The following is a 21,263-nucleotide window of genomic DNA, read 5'->3' as shown; positions in this document are numbered from 1 at the left end:
TTCAAGTACGTGCTTTATAAGTTTCAGTAGGGCAGGCCTTTCTCTTTTCGCTTTTTATATCTTACAGCGTACATACAGGGTGTGTTCAGAAATCGAAAGCAGTACTTTGTATTTTACTTATTAACATACCGAACGCAGTGTAAAAAAAAAAAAACGTGTTTGATTTTTGCTGTTTCACTGCTAAAACTTACAAACCACGAAAAATCTTTGAGAGAACAAATGTTGGAAATCGTTTTAATATGTAAGGGCTTTCTTATCTAAGTGCACTCAAAGAATATATGAGAAAGGCGGAATCTCCTAGCAACCAATTTCAAAACAGGGGAAAACCAATTTCAAACCTGAGAGGATAAAAGACTTCTCAAAATTATAGTAAAAAAAAGTCCGAAGCTATTAGACTATTTCAGGAATCCAGAAATATATCATTAATTCAACAATCATAACCAACAGCCTTAAAGAACAAAATATATTTTAATCCAAAATTATTTTTATGGCATGGCACATTTAGCTAATATATTTTATTTGAATGCAAGTAGGAACAAAAGAGTAAGTAAGGGAATTAATATTTCATTTTAAGACAAACGTATTGATGACTTTTTTTTCATAATTACAGTCTTCAAATCACACTAAAGTATTCATTCTGGTTAAACTCCAACATTATTTTTCAGATATGTGCCTTAGTGGGCACATACATACGGTTTTCGTAGGGGGAGGGTCAATAATAAAAAATGATAATTTAAATAATAGATTCCCAGAAATCTTCAAACATTTGTGATTTTATGAGGAGGAAACCGAATCTCGAGCCTCCTTCCGACGCACATCCTCGTGCTTATTTTATTCCGATTTTTGAATCTTGTATAGATCGAATCTTTATATATATATATATATATATATATATATATATATATATATATATATATATATATATATATATTTATATATATATAATATCAGTCTTATATAGACTGAATCTTTATATATTAACAAACACCGAGGCCTTTGAATACACACCTTGATGGAAATTGAATGCCGTTTTGGGAAGAATGTAGTAAAATACTAAACTTGAGGCTCATAATAAAATTGCTGTCTAACATTTGTAGTTAGTAATTTCAAAAATCTTTAAAAACAATTTTTATGAAAATTAGATACCATTTGTGACAAACGTAAGCTGCTTATCAAATTTCAGTACTTGACTTTTATACTGAATTAAATAAAAAAAACAAGTTTTTTCAAATGAAAGTAAGGAGCAACATGTAAAACTTAAAACGAACAGAAATTACTCCGTACATGAAAGGGGCTTTTCCTCCTCAACGCCCCGCTCTTTACGCTAAAGTTTCTCACTGTTTTAAAAATAGAGTTAAGACAAAGAGTCAAACTTTAGTGTAAAGAGCGGGGCGTTGAGGATGAAAAGCCCCTTTCAAATACGGAGTAATTTCTGTTCGTTTGAAGTTTTAATGTCGCTCCTTACTTTCATTTAAAAAAAACTTGTTTTTTTGTTTAATTTCTGGACGTTTTTGAATTAATGCATGGTTTGATCTTGGCTATCCGCACATAAATAATTCAAACGAAATTTGCATATTAATATTTTGGGGCTAAATGGCATTTTCATAGTTTTAATTGGAAGATTTTGAGAAAAAAGGAGCGAGGAAGGAGGCCTAGTTGCCCTCCAATTTTTTGATTATTTAAAAAGGCAACTATAACTTATAATTTTTTACGAACGTTTTCATAAGTAAAAAATATACGTAACTTACAAATTAAATTACGTAGCGAACTTCTATCGTATGTTTTTATTGCGTATATGAGGGGGCTCACCCCTCGTCGATACCTCGCTCTTTACATTAAAGCTTAAATTTTGTCCCAATTCCTTAAGAATGACCCCTGAATCACAAAGGCCGTAGAATAAATAGTTGAAATTACTAAAAATACTTTAGCGTAAAGAGCGAGGTATTACGAGGAGGTAAACCCCTCATATGCGTAATAATTTCTGTTCGTTTTAAGTTTTAATGCTGCTTCACACTTTCAGTAGAAAAAACTTTTGATATTAATTTTTTCATTGTTTTTTTAAATAATGCTAGAAAATCTTGTGCCCCCTCCATTGAAAGTCTCTTCCCCCATGAGAAGTTCCTCCATGGAAAGATCCTCCCCGGTAGCCCCCCTCCCCTCAAATATCCCCCGCAAACCAAAAAAATCCCCCTGAAAACGTCTGTACACTTCCCAGTAACCATTACTCTATGTAAACACAGGTCAAAGTTTGTAACTTGCAGCCCCTCCCACGGGGACTGCGGTGGAGTAAGTCGTCCCCAAAGACCTAGTTATTGGGTTTTTCGACTATGGTGAATAAAATGGCTATCTCAGAATTTTGATCCGGTGATTTTGGGGGAAATTGAGCGTGGAAGGGGGCCTAGGTGCCCTACATTTTTTTAGTCACTTAAAAAGGGCACTAGAACTTTTAATTTCCGTTAGAATGAGCCCTTTCGCGAAAAACGAAAAAAAAACAAAAACAAAAAAAAAATAAACACGCATCCGTAATTTGTCTTCTGGCAAAAAATGCGAGATTCCAGATCTTTGTAGATAGGGGCTTGAAACTTCGACAACAAGGTTCTCTGATAGGCTAAATATGATGGTGTGATTTTCGTTAAGATTGCATAACTTTTAGGGGGTGTTTCCCCCTATTTTCTAAAATGAAGCAAATTTTCTCAGGCTCGTAACTTTTGATGGGTAAGACTAATCTTGATGAAACTTATATACTTAAAATTAGCATTAAAATGCCATTCTTTTGATGTAACTCTTGGTATCAAAATTCCATTTTCTTAGAGTTTCGGTTACTATTGAGCCTGGTCGCTCCTTACTACAGTTCGTTACCACGAACTGTTTGATTAACAAAGTTCTTTATGGTGACACCAGCTGTGACCGACTTTTGATTTGAACTAGAAGCTTTTAATAATAAAATTAAAAGAAACAAGTTTTTTTCAACTAAAAGTAAGGAGCAACATTAAAACTTTAAACTACCATAAGTTATTACGCATATGAGGGAGTTGGTCCCCTCCTTAACATTTACGCTCTTCAGCAAAGACAAAAAAAGAAAAAGGCCTTAACTAACTGAGCTTCATAAATTACTTTTCATTAGACACTGCCCCTCTTAATGTTATTTCAAATCATCAATTAAGAAAAGGTTATAAAAAGTAAAAGGGCTTTACTAAGGTCAAGGGGCTAAGGACCTGAATTTTAGCACAAGAGCTATCGGAAAAGACAAGTGTATTATTTTAGCGTTTAAGACCTGTGCATTTGCGAAACAAATAATTTTTGCCACGGTGGCACCGACACTTGTCGGTGCCACCGACAAGTGTCAATCTTACTTTGTCAAGATTGACCGACATAGTCAATCTTATTTTGTCAGATATTTGAAGACTTCAAGATTTGCTTTCGAACAAACCATATACGCGTAAATATACTTTCCCCTATACACTTTTTATCTATTTGCCCTGTATAGATACGCTATATACTTTTGCCCTATTCTGCAAGCTTTATTGTCACCTTCTACGAGCCTAGTTTTGCTCTTTGTAACCAGCAGAATGAAGCTGATTAGCACCAATTGAGGAAGAAAAAGAAATGAAGCGCTCCATTTGGGCTTGAATTTTTTTTGTTAGAATGTCATGCTACCTGCTAAAACCAATTTCATTCTTTATCTAGAAACAGGACCAGATGCACTAGCTCTCTTAAAGCGGAAGCATTGAAATTTCTGCAGCGTTGCCAAAATGAAAGCCGTCAATGCCAGAAGTGACGACAAGAACAGATGAAAGAGAGCATGAAATTGTGCCATCACCACTAACAAGCAAAGGAAACAAAACAGAAAATTTCTTTAATTTTTGCAAATAAGGGTCAGTTATTGACACGAAAAACACATAGAGTTTGATTTTGACAGGAATCCGATTGCACTCTAATAGAGAGTGGCCAAAGGGGGTGCATTTGCGACATTTCAGCGCTTTTATGAGGTGATAGTGCACTTAGTTTTTCTAATCGGTGTATTTCTTGAGGCGGAAAATAATTGATTCGCTGCATTTTCACTAGAAAATGTAGCTTTCGGCGCATTTTCACTTTTAGGTGGTGCAATTTTAGATCAAACAACTGACAACACTACTCCAGCAACCAGATTTCACGAAGTCCGGAAAAAGAGCATTTTGGTAGGAATGAACATTCACTTCGCTTCTGTTTCAGATCAGAGCTGGAAAGTTTCATTTCTTGGTGGTCCAAACTGTATTTAAAGTTAGAACAATCTTCTCTTTAATATAAATCATTACCATCATCATCGCTAACAAGACAAAGAAAAAAACCAGAAAAGTTTTGATTCGCCCATATAAGCCTCAGCCATTGACAAGCATAAATACAATCAATCCAGGATTTGACAGGAGTCAAATGCCGCTCCAGCAATTGGATTTTGAGTCATCTGATGATAAAACGTGTGTATATAGGCAAAAAGTAGGATAAAAACATGATAGGTGAAAAACATCTTCATTTAGACAAAATTTCTCTTCAGTCAGGTCAGTTCGTTGGAACGAACATGAAAATATGAGAAACTTATTGAGCCGCTTCGTCAAAGATGTAATTTTGAGAAAGAAAGGATGTAGTTCAAAATATAATCCCTCCCCTGCCAGAATTCATACAACAGACTATGAATTTAGTCTATCGAAATGATTAGTTGGATTTCATATTATGGTTAAATAATCAATTTCAGCGATAATATAATCAAAAAGATAAAAACTAAAAGTAACTTTAACCTATCCAAAAATTGACAAAAGTCAAAATGAACAAATGTGAAACGACGTTGGATTATTGATGATTCCAGTACGTTTGAAGTAAGAGTCACTTTATTAGATCGTTTTTATGCTTTATAGCCTGGAAATGAATCAAGTTTCAAAAGTCAAAGATTTGGCAAAATGTTTCCGGAGTCCAAAAACACTATTTAGCAGCAAGTTTTTTCTATTTTTTTTTGTAAAATTTGCTTTAATACATTTTTGGATCCACCCGCTCAAATGATCAGATTTTGCATTATTTGAGGAAAAAACGTCTACACATTGTTAGAACTTCGCATCGCTTTACTTTTTCAGACCAGAGACAAAAGAATGTTTTTTATTCCGTAAAATTATGTTTAAACTAAACAGAATATTTTCTTTGTTATTATTATTATTATAATTTTCACCATTATCATCACTAATGCTACAACGGAAAGACAAAAGTCAAATGGTGGTCCGGTAAACGGATTTCGTTTCATCTGATAAAAAAACCTCTACATATGAGCGAACCTTCTTTTTTCTTCTTATTTAGATCAGAGTTGAAAGTTTATTACTTCGGCCGGTAAAATCCTGTTTAAAGTAAACAAAGTCTTTCGTTTATTATCAACATTATTATCGCCAACACGCGACAAGGAAACTAAGCAGAAAATCCTTTGACCTATTGGGCAAGCGAAATAAGTTGAAGCTTGACTTTGAAAAGAGCCGAATGCCGTCCTAGTAGACGGATTTGACATTGCCCCAGTAAGGAAAATGTCTATAAATAGGCAAAATTTGTCGTCAAAATTACGTTTAAAACCAAATCGCTTGTTGATAATCAGTTTTGAGACCCCCCCCCCCCCACCTATTTCTACCCAAAAGGGTCACCTTCATCCTATAAGCCATCACAGAGATGTTACAGATCTTCTATTTAAAAACAATCAGGGGCAAAAGATTTTGACCCATTTTCGGGCCCCTTAATGACTTGCCTTCCTAGCAAAATGTGTACTCCTCTTCACTTTTAGGCGTTCAGTGAAACTCTTAAGCCAATTGGACATTTAAGGCCGAATACACCGGCTTTCTCCACTATAAAACATATCTATAAGAAATCGGGACGTTGGGGCATGTCATCCCCTTACCCATAGTAGTTGGTTCTTCCAATAATTTTTGGTGAAATGGATATCGCAAAGTTCCGGCCCGATATCAGCGGGGGCGGCAGGATGCAGCAGATACGACACAAGAGGGAATCTCGTTCTCCTTCAGTCATTTTACATTATTAAAAATACACTAAAAATTTCACGTTCCAATCGAATTAATCCCCCCTCAAAGTTCTTATGACCACACTTAGTGGAAAATGAAAAAATAATACAATATATGGGAGGCACATGGTTCTTTATTATATTTAGCACAAGAGTATATCCTCTGAGAAAACCTAAATTTGAATAGTAGATAAAAATAAATTAGGGCCCTCACCTCTGAGGCTTTTAGGATCATTTTGACCCCCTGAGGCACACTTCTTAAACCTTCAGCTATTCTAAACAAAACAATTATCCAAAATTTTGATCTGGATACCAATTTGGTGTTACAAGGATGTCTGGGGGCACAAAAAGGTACAAAAGAGGGTCAACCATTTTTCAGCTACTGGTGACCATTGGGTGAGTCGCTTTTTCGATTTCTACGATATCTATACAAAGTGGTCGGGAAAAAAAATATTGCGTGTTTTACAAAGGCACCGCTAGTGCAAGCCCTCTTACTACTTGGCTCTCAAGATACTTGGAACTTTTGTTTCACAGCTTGTCGTGTGTCATTTTCAAAATTTAAAAAACCTAGACAGATTATATCTACTCGGAATGCTCCAATCGTGAATATTTCTGTTCCAACACGTTTGACTAAGACTGCTCGTTTCGTGACACCCAACCCTGTATCTACTTCTTTAACGACTCTCTCAATCTCAATCACTGTTACCACGACTACTTCTACTCTGACTATTCCTACCACAGCTGTTACTATTACGGCCGCTTCTATCATGACTGCTTCCACACTGTTACCCCCACCGTGACTAGTCTTACTTCTACAAGTTTGACCGGTACTGCTCCTATGGGAATACCAGTACAACTTCTGGGGCCACTCCATCCCCGATTACTTTTACTGTGACAACTACTATCACGACTAATAACAACTATTTTTTAATATTACTGACTATTATTCATAAGACGCTTTAACCGATTTTGCAACCATGAATGTATTTATATAAACTAAATCAATTAAAAAAGAAAAGAAAAAGAGTCGTGTAACGAAAAGCAAAGAGCTAAATTAAAACTAAAAAATTGATTCACATAAGAGATAAAACCCAAACCGAAAAGAGGTTAATAAAAAAGGTGAAAAGAATGAAGGTGTTAAAACTTACAAACAAAAATTTCGATGATTCAATATCATGCAGCCAAAAATTTTACCAATTGATTTTTATATAATTTGGTATGAGTTGCAACAATCGATGGGAATTTATGTTATATTTAGAAATTTATGTATAACTATACTGATTTTGAAAAAAACCGGGAAGTTCGAGCATGTTTTTAAATTATTTTTTCTTTTTAAGATAGTGATAAAATAAGCAATACAATCAAAACATAAATCATTTTTAATAATTTGTAAGGCATAGAGATACCTAAAATTTTACTTCTTTGGCAGTTTAATCCCACTCCCCATTGGCTTGATCCCTCTCAGATAAAGATTCTAGGTACCATACTATTTCACTGACAATGTTAGGAAAATATAATGTGATCTTAAAAACTTTCAACTAAAATCTAATGGAACAACAGCATAAGTTTATGTATGTTCTGCATTTCTTCATTTTAATTCTTAAATATGTTCAGCTTTTTCGCCTTTTCGCTAAATTAAGCCTGATAAAGAATCTTTTCTATTAGAATACACACTAATGATCAGGATCATTGTCATTCTGGAATTTAGGAAGTCTTGGAAAATTGATAACCTAAGATCTGCTTATGCTGCATTTTTTCTTCCTGATGAGATAATAATCCTTTCTTTGACTATGCGCCAAAAGAAGCATTAATTTCCAGAAGAACTATTTATTGGTTTAATAAAAGAATATCTTGTTTTATCTGTTCATTGTCAAATTCTCCGGGTGTAGAAGTGCTCGAACGTGCGTAGGATTTGAGAAAAATTTTCGCACGTGGGAATGAGAACGTTGAAAGGCCGAGACCGGTGTAGTGGGGACCAACCTCATAAAAACAGGTAGATTGTATGTTAAGTGACAATCGGAAATAAACAATTACCGTCTGTGGACACAATATGAGAGTTGCAGATATTCTGGCCACGACCACAAAGCCATTTTGTTGCATGAAGATGATTAAAAGAAAAGACAAAGCAAACAAAGAAAAAGAATTAAGCCAATGGACATAGTCATAGAAGTGTAAATATTTTGGTCACTTCCGAAAAGCCAAAAAGCCAGAAACAAAGTCTCCATGGGGATGAAATAAAAAAAACAAAAAAGATTTTTTGGAGAAGTCCACTGCCAGTCAGATCTCATTGCAAGAAAAAGGCAAGAAGATATAGACAAGACAAGAGTAAACCAGAAATACAACCCGAGAAGCGAAAAAAAATTCTGGTATTGGAGAAGATATTTGGCAAAGACCTCCACGGTACTGAATGCACTTCAAGAACAAGTTTAAAAAATATCAAAGGACAGAGAAAACTAAATATGCAAAGCGAGAAACAGATAAAAAACAAAAAGAAAACCGTAGATAAAAAAAATCAAATTCAAAATGTACCAGCTATAATGAACCGGCTCAAAAGTCGCCAGCTTCACTGGCTTAGTCGCATCCAACGAATGGCCAAGGGCCAAAAATCACTCTCAAAAGGTCGACAAACGGCACTTTCCCGTGCGAAGGACATTGTATTTTAGACTCAAAACTTTTAGGCCTTTAACCTCCACAATAGGCGCTCCTCCGTATAGCGCGAAATGGAATAGAATTATGCCACCATACACTTGGGATTACTAGAGAAAAAAGGGCAGAAACGCAGCCACAAAAGTTGAACGAGACTTTCATCTGCTGAGTCAATTCATCCCCTATAACAAGGGATGAAACATTCATAGACGAAAAGAAAGAACAAATTTGTTTTTCTTGATTTTTTTTTTACCTTTTGTGCGTGGAAACAACTTCACTACCTTTCATTTGTTTTTGTTTTTCTCTCTCTCTCTGTAAAATGTCTTGTTGTTTCACGAAACAAGTTTTAGGTCTATCAGATATAGATTCGCTATTTTGTTTCCAAGAAAATAGTCCTCTCACTGAGAAATGAGTTAGAACAGGACCTTGAATGTTTTTAGACAATTTATGTTTTTTTGTTTAACAGGTTGGAAGGAAGTTTTCAATTCTGGATGGAGATTCCTATCAATCTTTGCTAACTCCGAAATAAACAAGGGAACTTTTAAAGCAGATGAAAGCATCTGTTTCTATATTAAAAGAAATAAATCGCTCTACAAATAATGCTAATACATTAAGCTAGTGTCCATAGTCAGTACACCTGGTTTAATTTACAGCATAAATTCCATAGGAGAACATAAAAAGAAGAATAATTCCTTCAAAAGCAAAACTGATTAATTTTTTTTCAGATTTTGTATCAAGTTAGGGGGATTGTTTACAGTTTTACAGCAAATTTGTTTAAGAGGAAATTGGTTTAACAGTGCCGAGGATATTCGATAAAAACATTTTTTACCCCTAAACTTATTTTACATTTTTTCATACTCAAAGCCACGATTTTCTAAGATTTTCTTTTGGCTGTTTCAAAAATATGGTTCTTTTTGGGCAGCATAACATTTCTTCTCAGTGTTGCCACGCCGAGATGTGAAATAAATAAAGAAAACTAATTATACAGACTTGACAACACTTCTCGTCCGCATACAAAATTCGAATATTAATAAAATTTGTTAATTCATTACAACAAAATATATTTCAAATGAAAACTATAGATTCTTAGGCTGTTTTGTGCCATATATTGTTTAGCTTTTATCGGTCTTTTTTTTCTATCACATTTCTTTTGTTTAAATTTGGAACCCACTATTACAAAAAACAGCATTGCTGCATATTGAGATCTTTTTCAGTAAATTCCCGAACCTTTTCTAATTTTTAAGCAAGTACATAGTCTTGGAAATTTTTAAAAATAGTCAGATTTCATTTTCTTGATGCTTTAGCATATATATATATATATATATATATATATATATATATATATATATATATATATATATATATATATACATATATATATATGTATATATATATATATATATATATCATGAAAAGAGAAATCACCAATGCAACAGCACAAACACAAAAAAAAGGAGAAATCACCAATGCAACAGCACAAACACAAAAAAAAAAAAAAAAAAAAGAGAGAGACAGAAGGAGAAAAGGAAGACTGCTTTCCTAAATTAGTGATTAATATAGACCAGCACTTGAATGAGGCCTTAACCCTACTCATCCATACAATCACATAGGTCAAACAGCATAGCCATACACAATCAACCATAAAGAATAATCCATGGACAGGCAGTCATGTCGTCAATAAGTATAAGTCGTCATTTACCAAACAATAGAAAAAATAATATAGACAAATAATTCAGAGGCAACACCCAACATAAGGGCTCATCAGGAGAATACACTGGCCTATATAGGGTTTCGCCACTTTAAATTCTCTACCCAGCACAGTGTTGTGGCTACCACAGAATATCCATGGCATCCCCGTGTCAAGTATCCCCCCCAAAATACATGCCTATGAAAGAAAAAAAAACAGCAAATGTAAAACAACCAAGTAAAACCAAAACAAGCTTATCCTGTTAATATATCCCTCTTTTTAGCAACAATAGGTAAACTAAATATTATAAATTTTACCAAATCACAAATATTAACACATTGCAAAAAACCTGAATGAACTAAACAATTATAGAATTCATCTTTACCATGTGGCTAATTTTTCAGAAAATCCGCTCAATTAGAAACACAATTCAAAATAAATGGCGCTGCGACAACATTTCTCAAACCTCCGAAATTAGTTGAAAATGTCTTTAAGTATTTCTAGATAATTCTTTTGATATTTATTTAAAAGTTCGTTATAATGAAAACTAATTTTTTTAAATTGCCAAGTTAATTTATTTGCAGAAAAACCTCTTGATATTAATTTTTGGCTTAAGATTTTACATCTATTTTTAAAATCAGTATAATTACTACAAATCCTTGCATAACGAAGTAACTGTGAGAAAAACGCTGATATATATATATATATATATATATATATATATATATATATATATATATATATATATATATATATATATATATATATATATATATATATATGTATATATATATATATACATATATATATATATATATATATATATATATATATATATATATATATATATATATATATATATATATATATATATATATATATATATATATATATATATATATATATATATATATATATATATATATATACATATATATATATATATATATATATATATATATATACATATATACCTACATACAAACAAATATATATATAAATATACATATATATATATATATATATATATATATATATATATATATATATATATATATATATATATATATATATATATATATATATATATATATATATATATATATATATATATATATATATATATATATATATATATATATATATATATATATATATATGTATGTATATATATATATATATATATATATATATATATATATATATATATATATATATATATATATATATATATATATATATATACATATATATACATGTAAATGGGCCTACGATAACTTAAAGAAAGAAAATAATCAAAAATGCAGTTTTAAATGAAAATACTGAAGAAAACACAGAAAGTGATTATTTCGAGAGAACAACCGCCTCTCTTCTTCAGCGCGAACAAAATAATATGATCAAGGAAAAAGAAAACCAAAAAACAAGCGTGGAAAGTCAAACAAAACTAATAAAAAACACCAAAAAATTAAATACAATTCAATAAAAGATCAAAAATTAAAAGAATTAAAATCAAATACCTAACAAACAATAAACTGAGTTATTCGCCAATATCCGCGATTTGTACAAAATCCAAACTAATTTGAACTGCCAACGACGGATACTAACGAACAACTGAGAAAAAAAGAAGAAAAAATCCATTCACTCAAAGAAACAAAGCAGCAATTGAATATTCAATACTAGGTCAAGTAACGGCTTTCCCTTAGGGATTACTCTAGTAATCCCTGGAATAAACGTTGAACCACTTCCCCAATCACATAATCAAATATATCATCAACCCCTTAGGTCTCAAAGGGTGTCCACAAGAAATGCAATGGTTAAAATCAGAAATCAGGTGACCTAGTTCGCCAATGTATTCAATTTCTGCTTCGTTTGTTTGAGTGAATCAATATTTTCTTTTATTTCTTAGTTGTTCGTTAGTATCCGTTGTTGGTAGTTCAAATTTGTTTGGACTTTGTGCAAATCGCGGATATTGGCGAATAGCTCACTTCATCATTTGTTAGGTATTTGATTTTAATACTCTTAAATTTTGGTCTTTTATTGCATTTTATTTAATTTTTTGGAGTTTCTTCATTGGTTTTGTTGTATTTTCCACGCTTGTTTTTTAGGTTTTTTTTTTCCTTGATCAAATTATTTTGTTCGCGCTGAAGAAGAGAGGCGGTTGTTCTCTCGAAATATTCACTTTCTGTATTTTCCTCAGTATTTTCATTTGGCCTTAAAAAATCCCATTTTTGATCGTTTTCTTTCTTTGAGTAATTATGATTTAAATATTCTCTTTTAATATACGATGGCATAACATGTCAGCTTATGTATGCCGTAACCGTTCATTTTTTGGTTTTGTTTCTACTAGCAAAGCAGATATCAGTTCAATATTCCGCCACAGGCACAGCAATGCCGCTCTTATTTGCGGTATATTATGTCATTTTTAAGTTTTAGTTTACTGTAATTTTCGTTGGTGTTTTGTTTTATTTTGTCATTCATAGTAAATTTTGCTTATGAGCTAATTTCTGCTAGTTTCAAGTTTTGAAATTCACCTTTTACCCTTCATTGCAAAACTTCTTTCTCGAATTTCGTAAATGAAATAGGCCAAAACCTTAGCTCCTTCAGCATCCCTTTTTCCTACCTAATATACTTTCGAGCTCGATATATGCTTTCTCTGTTGGTGCAATAAATTATTTTTACCTGGACAATAGATTTCTTTATACTTGAAGTGTGTTCGACGAGCGACCGACGACGGGCCGGTACCTCATCACTCCTGGCTTTCAGCACAAAACCACCTCGTCCATCATCGAGTCTGCGATCTCTTTCTGCAGCAGGATCCATTGTCTCACTTCTAAGTGAAACTTGTGATCCACGGAAGTTTTTTCCCCGCTGGTTTGACGCGACCCCAAATGGAGCACTAACTCTAACTCCATACCCATGGCGGAGACCTCTTAGCCACTGTCCTTGGAAAGTACCTAGAACGAGGGGAAATTACTATAGACGAGAAAAATAAACAAGCATCGGTAAGACAAAGTCCTTACAATCACAATGTTCCCATTTCGACGTAAAAATCAGTAATTTAGGGTCAGGGCAATGCTTTGTCCCAAAGTGGGACAATTTAATAAACGGCATGCATTTTTAAAAATTATTCTATATTCTTTTTACTATTACTGAGTTTCTTCCATTTTTGTAATTTAAAAATCTCACATTTGCTGACATCATGGTTTTTATGACTTTATGGATTTCATTCATCATAGGAAATTCAAAATACAATGAAAAGCCAGTTCAGCATCTAGTTTCGTGCTTTCATTTTGTCCCATCCCCCCAAAACTGTAGTCTTGTCCATTTTAAAGCTTTTTACTAATTTGCGACATCTCATTCTTCTATTTTAAGACTGAAAACAATTTGTAAATGAAGTGTCTTTAAACTGAAAGAGGCTAAGCACGATCGTTAACAATCTGTTATCTTTCATCTGCAGAATATGGCCTGACCATTTTAAGCTTTTTTTTAGTATAACTTTATAAACTCGGATCAAGCAACATTTTTGTAATAAATAAATTATTCAAATGTAATATAATATTTGATATATAAATAAAAGCTTCGTCACGTCATCCCCATACATACAAAGTAAGTGTTTTCGAAGACCACGCTGCCGTTCCTCGACGAACAAATAACAATCAAATAAGGAAGAATTTTTTTTTGTTAGACAGTGAAAACAAATTCAAATAGGGGATAAATCCTTTTACTTGAAAATCCAAACTTTTTTAATGTCATTATCGCAGCTTCTAATACTCCGGTCTTAGCTCGCAGGCATATCATTTTACTTTTTCAAGTTTTTTTTTTCTCCAACTGCAAATAACCCTTTTCGCCTTGGCTATTATAATTTTCACATATCAACTGCATCCAATTAACTTAAGCGATCTACTTGATCAGCTTTCTCGTTACCAGGTATCACTTCTTCAGCCTGAAATATCCTTAGTGTGGAAGACTTGGCCTTCTTAACATTAATTTTCTAACATGTTTTTGTGTCCTGTACTCCCTAAACCTCCGAAAATTTTTTAATTCTACTAACATTTTTATCTATAGTATTCAAACCGCCTGCAAAAACTAAATTTAAGAGAGTATATTTTTTGCTAACTTGCAACTTTTTTCTTAAAATTATAACACCCATCTCACCTTTTAAAATGCGAAACTCTCCAGTTTTATATCCAACTGCTCTCAGGGAGTTCCTCTTAAATTCTCAACTTGGAGTATATCAACCTCATAACCACCTGAAGGCTATTTTCCAGGATTTTCAGCTTCAATTTAACGCTTGAGACCACTAGATGGTGACTTTTATTTTTAACATTACTAACGGGACTTCTGTAAGCCCAAGTGTCTTATATCAATCCTTTTAGTCTCCGATTTAAAGTCACAAGATCAATAAGATTGGCCGTCTTGCCATCATGTGAGCACAATCTTAATACATCAGCCATTTTGTGATCAAATCACACATTGGTTATAGCTAGATTACTGTGCCACAAGGATGTAGCAGTCTATTACCATGGTTATTTTCCTTCCCTATGTCAAATTTATCTATGCTAGCACACCATGCATCCTATTTTTAAGGAGTTCGGGGTAATGAATTGTAAGTAAGGAGCAACTCGGTGAAATAGTAACCAAAACTCTAAAAAGTGGAGTTTTGATATCAATAGATGCATCAAAACAATCAGCTTTATGTTTTTCCAATTATTTTTCCAAAAATATCCAATCAATATTTTGAGGTAGCCGTTTAGTTCAGCACACTTGAAAGATCCAATAACTACGTCTTCAGGGGAAAAATATCCCCCCCGTCCAGGGTCCATGGGGAGTGGCCTCTAAATTATAAAACTTGTCGATTGTTTACGTAAAATAATTTTTATCGAGAAGTATAAAGACTTTTTTTGGGGGGAGGGGAGGATTTTCGCCTCGGGCGGGTTGACGTAGGGAGAATTTTCCATAGGAAGAAAAATTTCCCGTGGATGAATTTTCTAGGAAAAATTTTACACTCGGAGGGGGAGGGAATATGACAGAATTTCTATACGAAATTATTTTTAATTCTCTTACGTTCTCTTTGCCAACTCAATTTTGCATGTGGAAATGTTCCGTGGGAAATATCCGGGGGCTATTTCTAGCGCGTTTGGATTTCGGGAATGACCGAGAAAATGACAAGAAATTGAAGTCTTTCAACTGATAGTATTCTAAGGAGAATTTTTCAGGCTGACCATAAAGAATTTTACTGACCAGGGTATTTTCAGCAAGGGTGGAAGTTTCTGGAGGGAAATTTTACGGGGGGAGTGTATTTTACGTGTGTAATCGCTCTTTACTCAGGCAACGCTTTTGCGCTGCCTATGATAAAGTTCAAACATGCTTACCTTTCTCAATGACATATATTATACGTAAGCAACGAACGGATTACCTAATTTACAGGCCTTAACCCAAAGACTGTTGGGATGTTGGCATCCCCAAAGACATAATTACTGGACCTTCCAATAATGGTGAAAAAAATAATTCTCATAAAATTTTGATTGGATGTGTTTTGGAGAATGGCAGGCTTGGGGAAGAGGGGCAGGTTTCTCTCCATTCACTTTGACTATTAAAAAGGACACTATATCTACCAAATTCCAATTGAATAAGCCCCATCTGATCCGAAGTTTATGCGACCATCCGTTCCAAAAAAATCTTTTATGCGCGGGGCATCGCTTACATCCCTTGTCCCTGGGCTCTGAAGAGTTGTGCCCCCCCCCCCCTGAAGCCATTATTATATATTCTTTAGATTATTGTGAACAAAATGGCTATCTCACAATGTTGATCGGATGCGTTTGGGGGAAAGAGGGTGTTAGGGAGGAGGTCTTTTTGTCCTAAATCATTGTTAAATCTTAAAAGGGAACTAGAACTATACATTTCCAATCAAATGATCTTCTTCTAAAGCTCACAAAACCGTCTCTTCCATAAAAAGCTTAAATACCCCAGGACATAATTCACAACCCTTGCCCTGAGGGTCGTAAGGGGGTTATGATCTTCAGACATAATTTCTGGATCTTTCAACTACGCTGAACAAAAAAGATATCTTAAAAACTTGACTGACGTATTTGGGGAAACGATAGGCGTGGGAGGGGCGAGTTGCCCCTTTTCATTTCACGTTTCATTTCACTAGTCCCTCTTTATTTTCCAATCGAATGTTCCCTTTTTGAAGTTTCTGTAATAACTCTGGTCTAAATAAAGAAAATAATAATAATGGATTGTGCCCATATTGCTCTTTACTTAGATTAAATAAAAAAAACAAGCTTTTTCAACTGAAAGTAAGGAGCAACATTAAATCTTAAAACGAACAGAAGCTATTAACGTATATGAAAGCCCTGAATTACAAAGACCTTTTAGCTGAATTAGAATAATTAGCTCTTTTGAAAGTACCAAAATATTTAGTGTAAAGAGCAGGGTATTGACGAGGGGGCGAACCCCTTCATATACGTAATAATTTCTGTTCATTTTAAGTTTTAATTTTGCTCCTTACTTTCAGCTGAAAAAACTTGTTTTTTTTAATTAATTTTTTATCTTCTTATAAATAATGCTAGGAAATCCGGCACCCCCCTCATGGAAAATTCTGTTCCTTCATGAAAACTTCCTCCATGGAACGATCTTGCCACGTAACCCTGTCCCCCCGGCCCCACGAGAGCCCCCCTCCCGGAAAAAAACTTCTGTATACTTCCCAATGACCAATACTATATACAAGGAATGGGCAAAGTTCATAACTTGCAGCCCCTCCCCCAGAGATTTTGAGGGATTAAGTCTCGAAGACATAGTTATTAGAATATTTTCAACTATGCTGAACAAAATGGCATCTCAAAATTTTTATCTGGTGACTTTGAGAAACAATGAGCGTTGGAGGGGGCCTAGTTGCCCTCCAGTTTTTTTTATCGCTTGAAAAGGGCACTAAAACTTTTAATTTTCGTCCAAAAGAGCCCTCTTGCAACATTCTACGACCGCTGGATCGATCGGATCACCCCTGGAAAAAAAGAACAAAAACAAATAAAAACGCATCCGTGATCTTTCTTCTGGCAAAAAACACGAAATTCCACATTTTTACAGATAGGAGCATGAAACGTATACAGTGTGGTTCTCTGATACGCTGAATCTGACTGTGTGATTTTAATTCAGATTTAATTACTTTTATAGTTTGTTCCCCCCTTTTTCGACATTAAGGCAAATTTTCCCAGGCTCGTAACTTTTGATAAGTAGGACTAAACTTGATGAAACTTACATTTTCAAAATCAGCATAAATATCTGATTCTTTTGATTATCTATTGATATCAAAATTCTGTTTTTTAGAGTTTCGGCTGCTATTGAGCCGGGTCGCTCCATACTTAAAGTTTGTTACCGCGAACTGTTTGACAATGCTATTGCGCTGCCGTTGATAAAGTGAGGAACTGCAATTTTATCATCAATAACTTCTTCATCTCGGCATGGCTGAGGAGCTTCCTTAATCATCATAAGTTCTACTTACTGTCTATATATCCTATTCTTCCCACCTGAATAAATAAATTCTTTTTTTAATTCTTCCTTAATTTCTTATTAGATAACCCTGGAAGACGAGTTTCTAAAACTGCTAGCAAGGTGAAAAACGTCTGAATTTTTCAGAACAAATGTCAATACTATCGCTGTCTTTCAGCGTTGTAACGTTTAATGTCGCATCACCCCTGTTATTAAAATCATTGATATCGTATTGGTCTCAAGAACAGCAAGGGTTTTCACCAATGAAGGTTACGAACTAAAAACTTATTTTCAAGCATAAACAATACGTTTAAGCTGACTTAGAACGAGACAGTAAGAAGTCTTCGGGGCTTCTAATTAAATGGAGGCTTTGTACATGTCTGGACCCATTTTGGTCACTACATGGATTTTAGCACCTGACGATACTCTCATATAAACAGCAGTCAACGTCCTGTGCAAACAGTCTCAAACCAATTACCTATGATTAATCATAAATTTATGCCTACAGGTACTATATCGAAATTGGGAGGCAGCCAATAATAATCAAAACAGCTAGAGAGATCCAGTGCAATCCAGTACAAAATCCAGTGGAATGCTTTGTCATTACTAGGCTATACCTTCTTTGGGGGGTTTTCACTCCTTTAGATTAAAATCAAGTCTTTAATGCTTCCATTGAGGGACAAGGTACATTCTAAAACCATTTAAAAGTTCTTTTTGCATGTGGGGGGGCTCAATTTCGTCAGAAATTATGTTGACATCTAGCCTAAATATTCCTCTACAATTTTCTTTCTTCACTGGATTTTTAGTAAAGTTTTTCAGAGGATTTTTTTTATTTCTATCATTAGTTTTATTTCCGTTTAATTTAATGTTTTCAATTGTTTACTTTTTTTACCTTCTTTATCTATTTTTCAGAAGGTCTGAGATAAGCATGCAGAACAATTCCAAGTTTCTTTGAATGCCCTGAGAAATTCTTATCTTTAGCAAAAAAAAGATATAAAGGGGATACTAAATTGCCAAAACTTGTCAAGGAAACTCGAAGGCAAAACTGGATTTTGCATATAAATTTCCAAAGAGAATGCTTTATTGGCAGTATTCCAAGTAGAAGATGAAATAGCGCCAAAACAGTGCACTTGTTTCCATCGAACCTTCGTAGAAGAAAATAAAAACATTTTTCTCAGGCTTTTTAGCTTGTCATAAAGAGTCTTTCTACACTTTCGTCTTCTTGGATATTATCCAAATATAGTCTCCATCATCCATTCATAAGAATAAATGAATAAACTAATAAGTGCGCCTTTTCTTTGGACTGCGTTTGGGACTTGAAAACTTAAAAGCACTGTAAATGTGAAAAAGGCCTTTAGCCCGAAGGCATGACGATATTACTTAAAGACTAGGTGTTAAGTAAACTAGATGTTAAACATAAAGGTTTGACAGTTGGGGTGAAATTTGACTTTTTTTTTAAGACCTCCCAGATTTATGAAAAAGGTTCAACACAGCCGCCTTATGTCAGGGTCCCTCAAGAGGTGTCAGTTGCTATTGGCAAAGTGGGAGAGGGTGAGGGTAGCTTCACTGTCCAAACCTAATTTTGTCTCTGATTTATACTTTTCCTCTCTAACAGTTTCAAGCATAAAAGTTTTTGTGATTATATTTACAATTGTGATTGGTATTTGTATGTTATTTTTCCAATACAGCAAATCGTTAAAGGCTTAACTTGGCTCAGTTTTACTCTCTATTTAGAAAATGAGCTTGCTCTCTCCAGATTTCGGTTTTTGGAATTACACCAATGAATTAGCCCTCTCCCCACTTGTTTGTGAAGCAAATATTTTAATCATTGTTTTTTCATTTCTGCTTCAATATTCCATATATTTTTTGGCCACTGACACAGTTCTGGTTATGCTCATGTTCTCTTATGCCTTTTTTCAACAATTGAAAGGCAATAAATACATTACGAATATTAATGCTTAATAATCTTAAGTATTTGTAATTGGAACACCTGTAGGAATTGTTCAAATATCTATTTTAAAAGTTAAACTAGATAGAAGAAACATAAGATACTGACATTACCAAATCTTTAAATCAGGGGCTCCCTCTTTGTGTGTCTTTCTGCAGTAAAAACTCTTTGACTCGTATGGCCTAATCTTGTAAGCCTCTTTGAATATAATGTAAGATTTTTCTTTAAAGTCCTGTTTATACAGGCACCTTCCACAATACTGCTAAATCCCTAAAAATATATACGTGATATGGGGATATTTTCTTATACACCCGCTGGTCCTTGGTAAGAAGTTCAGTTATATTACTTTTAGGGAACCTAAGTGCCTCATTGAGGAAGTTCCGGGCAAATTTATAACATCAATTGACAATTTCCACAGAATTTTAAATATTTGGAATCTTCAAAAAAAGAGTTTACTTTTTCTAAGAGGTACTTTTTTTCGAAAATGTTTTTATTAAAAATTCACAAATTCAAAATTTTGAAACTTTCTCCATTCGAGTCAGAAGAAAGGAAGCTTTTCAAGACATAATCCTTGCAAGTGTGACTTTAAAAAAAATTCATATACGGCTTTAAGCAGTCAAAAAGTCACTATTGCCAGTGGTGAGTATATCCCCCCTTATGAGATGATTAGGGTAGCCGCAATTCACTACTTCTATGTTTGAAATCTACAGGTAAAGTGTATATTTTTGTGGCTCTAGACAAAATTTGGTTTGAAAAGTTGAGAGGATTTGCATTTACACCTTATGACGAAGGGGATAGGCGTCCAAAAATTTCTTTTCCTAAAGTCTAGATTCCAAGCATTTAACACTTTATGTTACATGTCTGACATGAATTTTTTTCGGTCAAATCTTACATATCTTTTAAATACCAAAGTTACCGAAAGATCGTGTCCGAAATCATTATCACAGATTTATTGTTGTCTAAGAATTCATTTTTCTGGATTTCTAAGGTTCACACCAGATGATACTGACTGTTTAGGTTTGAGGAAAGAAAGTAGTAAAATATTAATTTTAACCCTTAAGAAATTAAGGGTTTTAAAAGTGAAAGCAATCGTTTTTTAATTTTGTTGTATGTTTTCTTATGCTCTACTATTCACCTTGTAATTTCCAAGAATATAAAGTATTAGAAGGATAGTAGAATCAAAGATTTTAAAAATTGCGATATAAATGTTACAAGACAAGAAAAAACATATTCTTAAAAAAGAAAATAGAGGGAGAATGAGAAAATAATCTTTAAATGGTATTTCTGGTCAAAATAATTTAAATAAAATACTTTTTTTTACAAGCTGACCAAATGATCCGCGTAGCACAGATACCGATCTCTTGATTCTCTGATTTCGGCCGAGAGTGCACTATATGGCTGGGGGGGAATCATTTCCGTGTTTTTCCCTAGATTTCTCCAGGTACCCATTTTAAGTACTGATTTATGGGAAA

At 33.7% G+C, this 21,263-nt stretch overlaps 1 protein-coding gene across 2 annotated transcripts in view; it reads right to left on the bottom strand.

Moving 5' to 3' along the window:
* Positions 1 to 21,263, bottom strand: part of LOC136034974 (junctophilin-1-like) — a 195,957-nt gene that overhangs the window by 141,219 nt on the left and 33,475 nt on the right. For both annotated transcript variants that reach the window (XM_065716536.1, XM_065716537.1), the window contains exon 3: positions 13,035 to 13,309. In XM_065716536.1, the coding sequence (XP_065572608.1) occupies positions 13,035 to 13,309 (275 nt within the window). The remainder of the gene's footprint in view (positions 1 to 13,034; positions 13,310 to 21,263) is intronic.

The sequence above is a fragment of the Artemia franciscana genome, chromosome 13, assembly GCF_032884065.1.
Source record: "Artemia franciscana chromosome 13, ASM3288406v1, whole genome shotgun sequence".
Classification (NCBI taxonomy): Eukaryota; Metazoa; Arthropoda; class Branchiopoda; order Anostraca; family Artemiidae; genus Artemia; species Artemia franciscana.
Note: the sequence above shows the minus strand (reverse complement) of the source record. Positions and strands in the feature narration are given on the sequence as shown.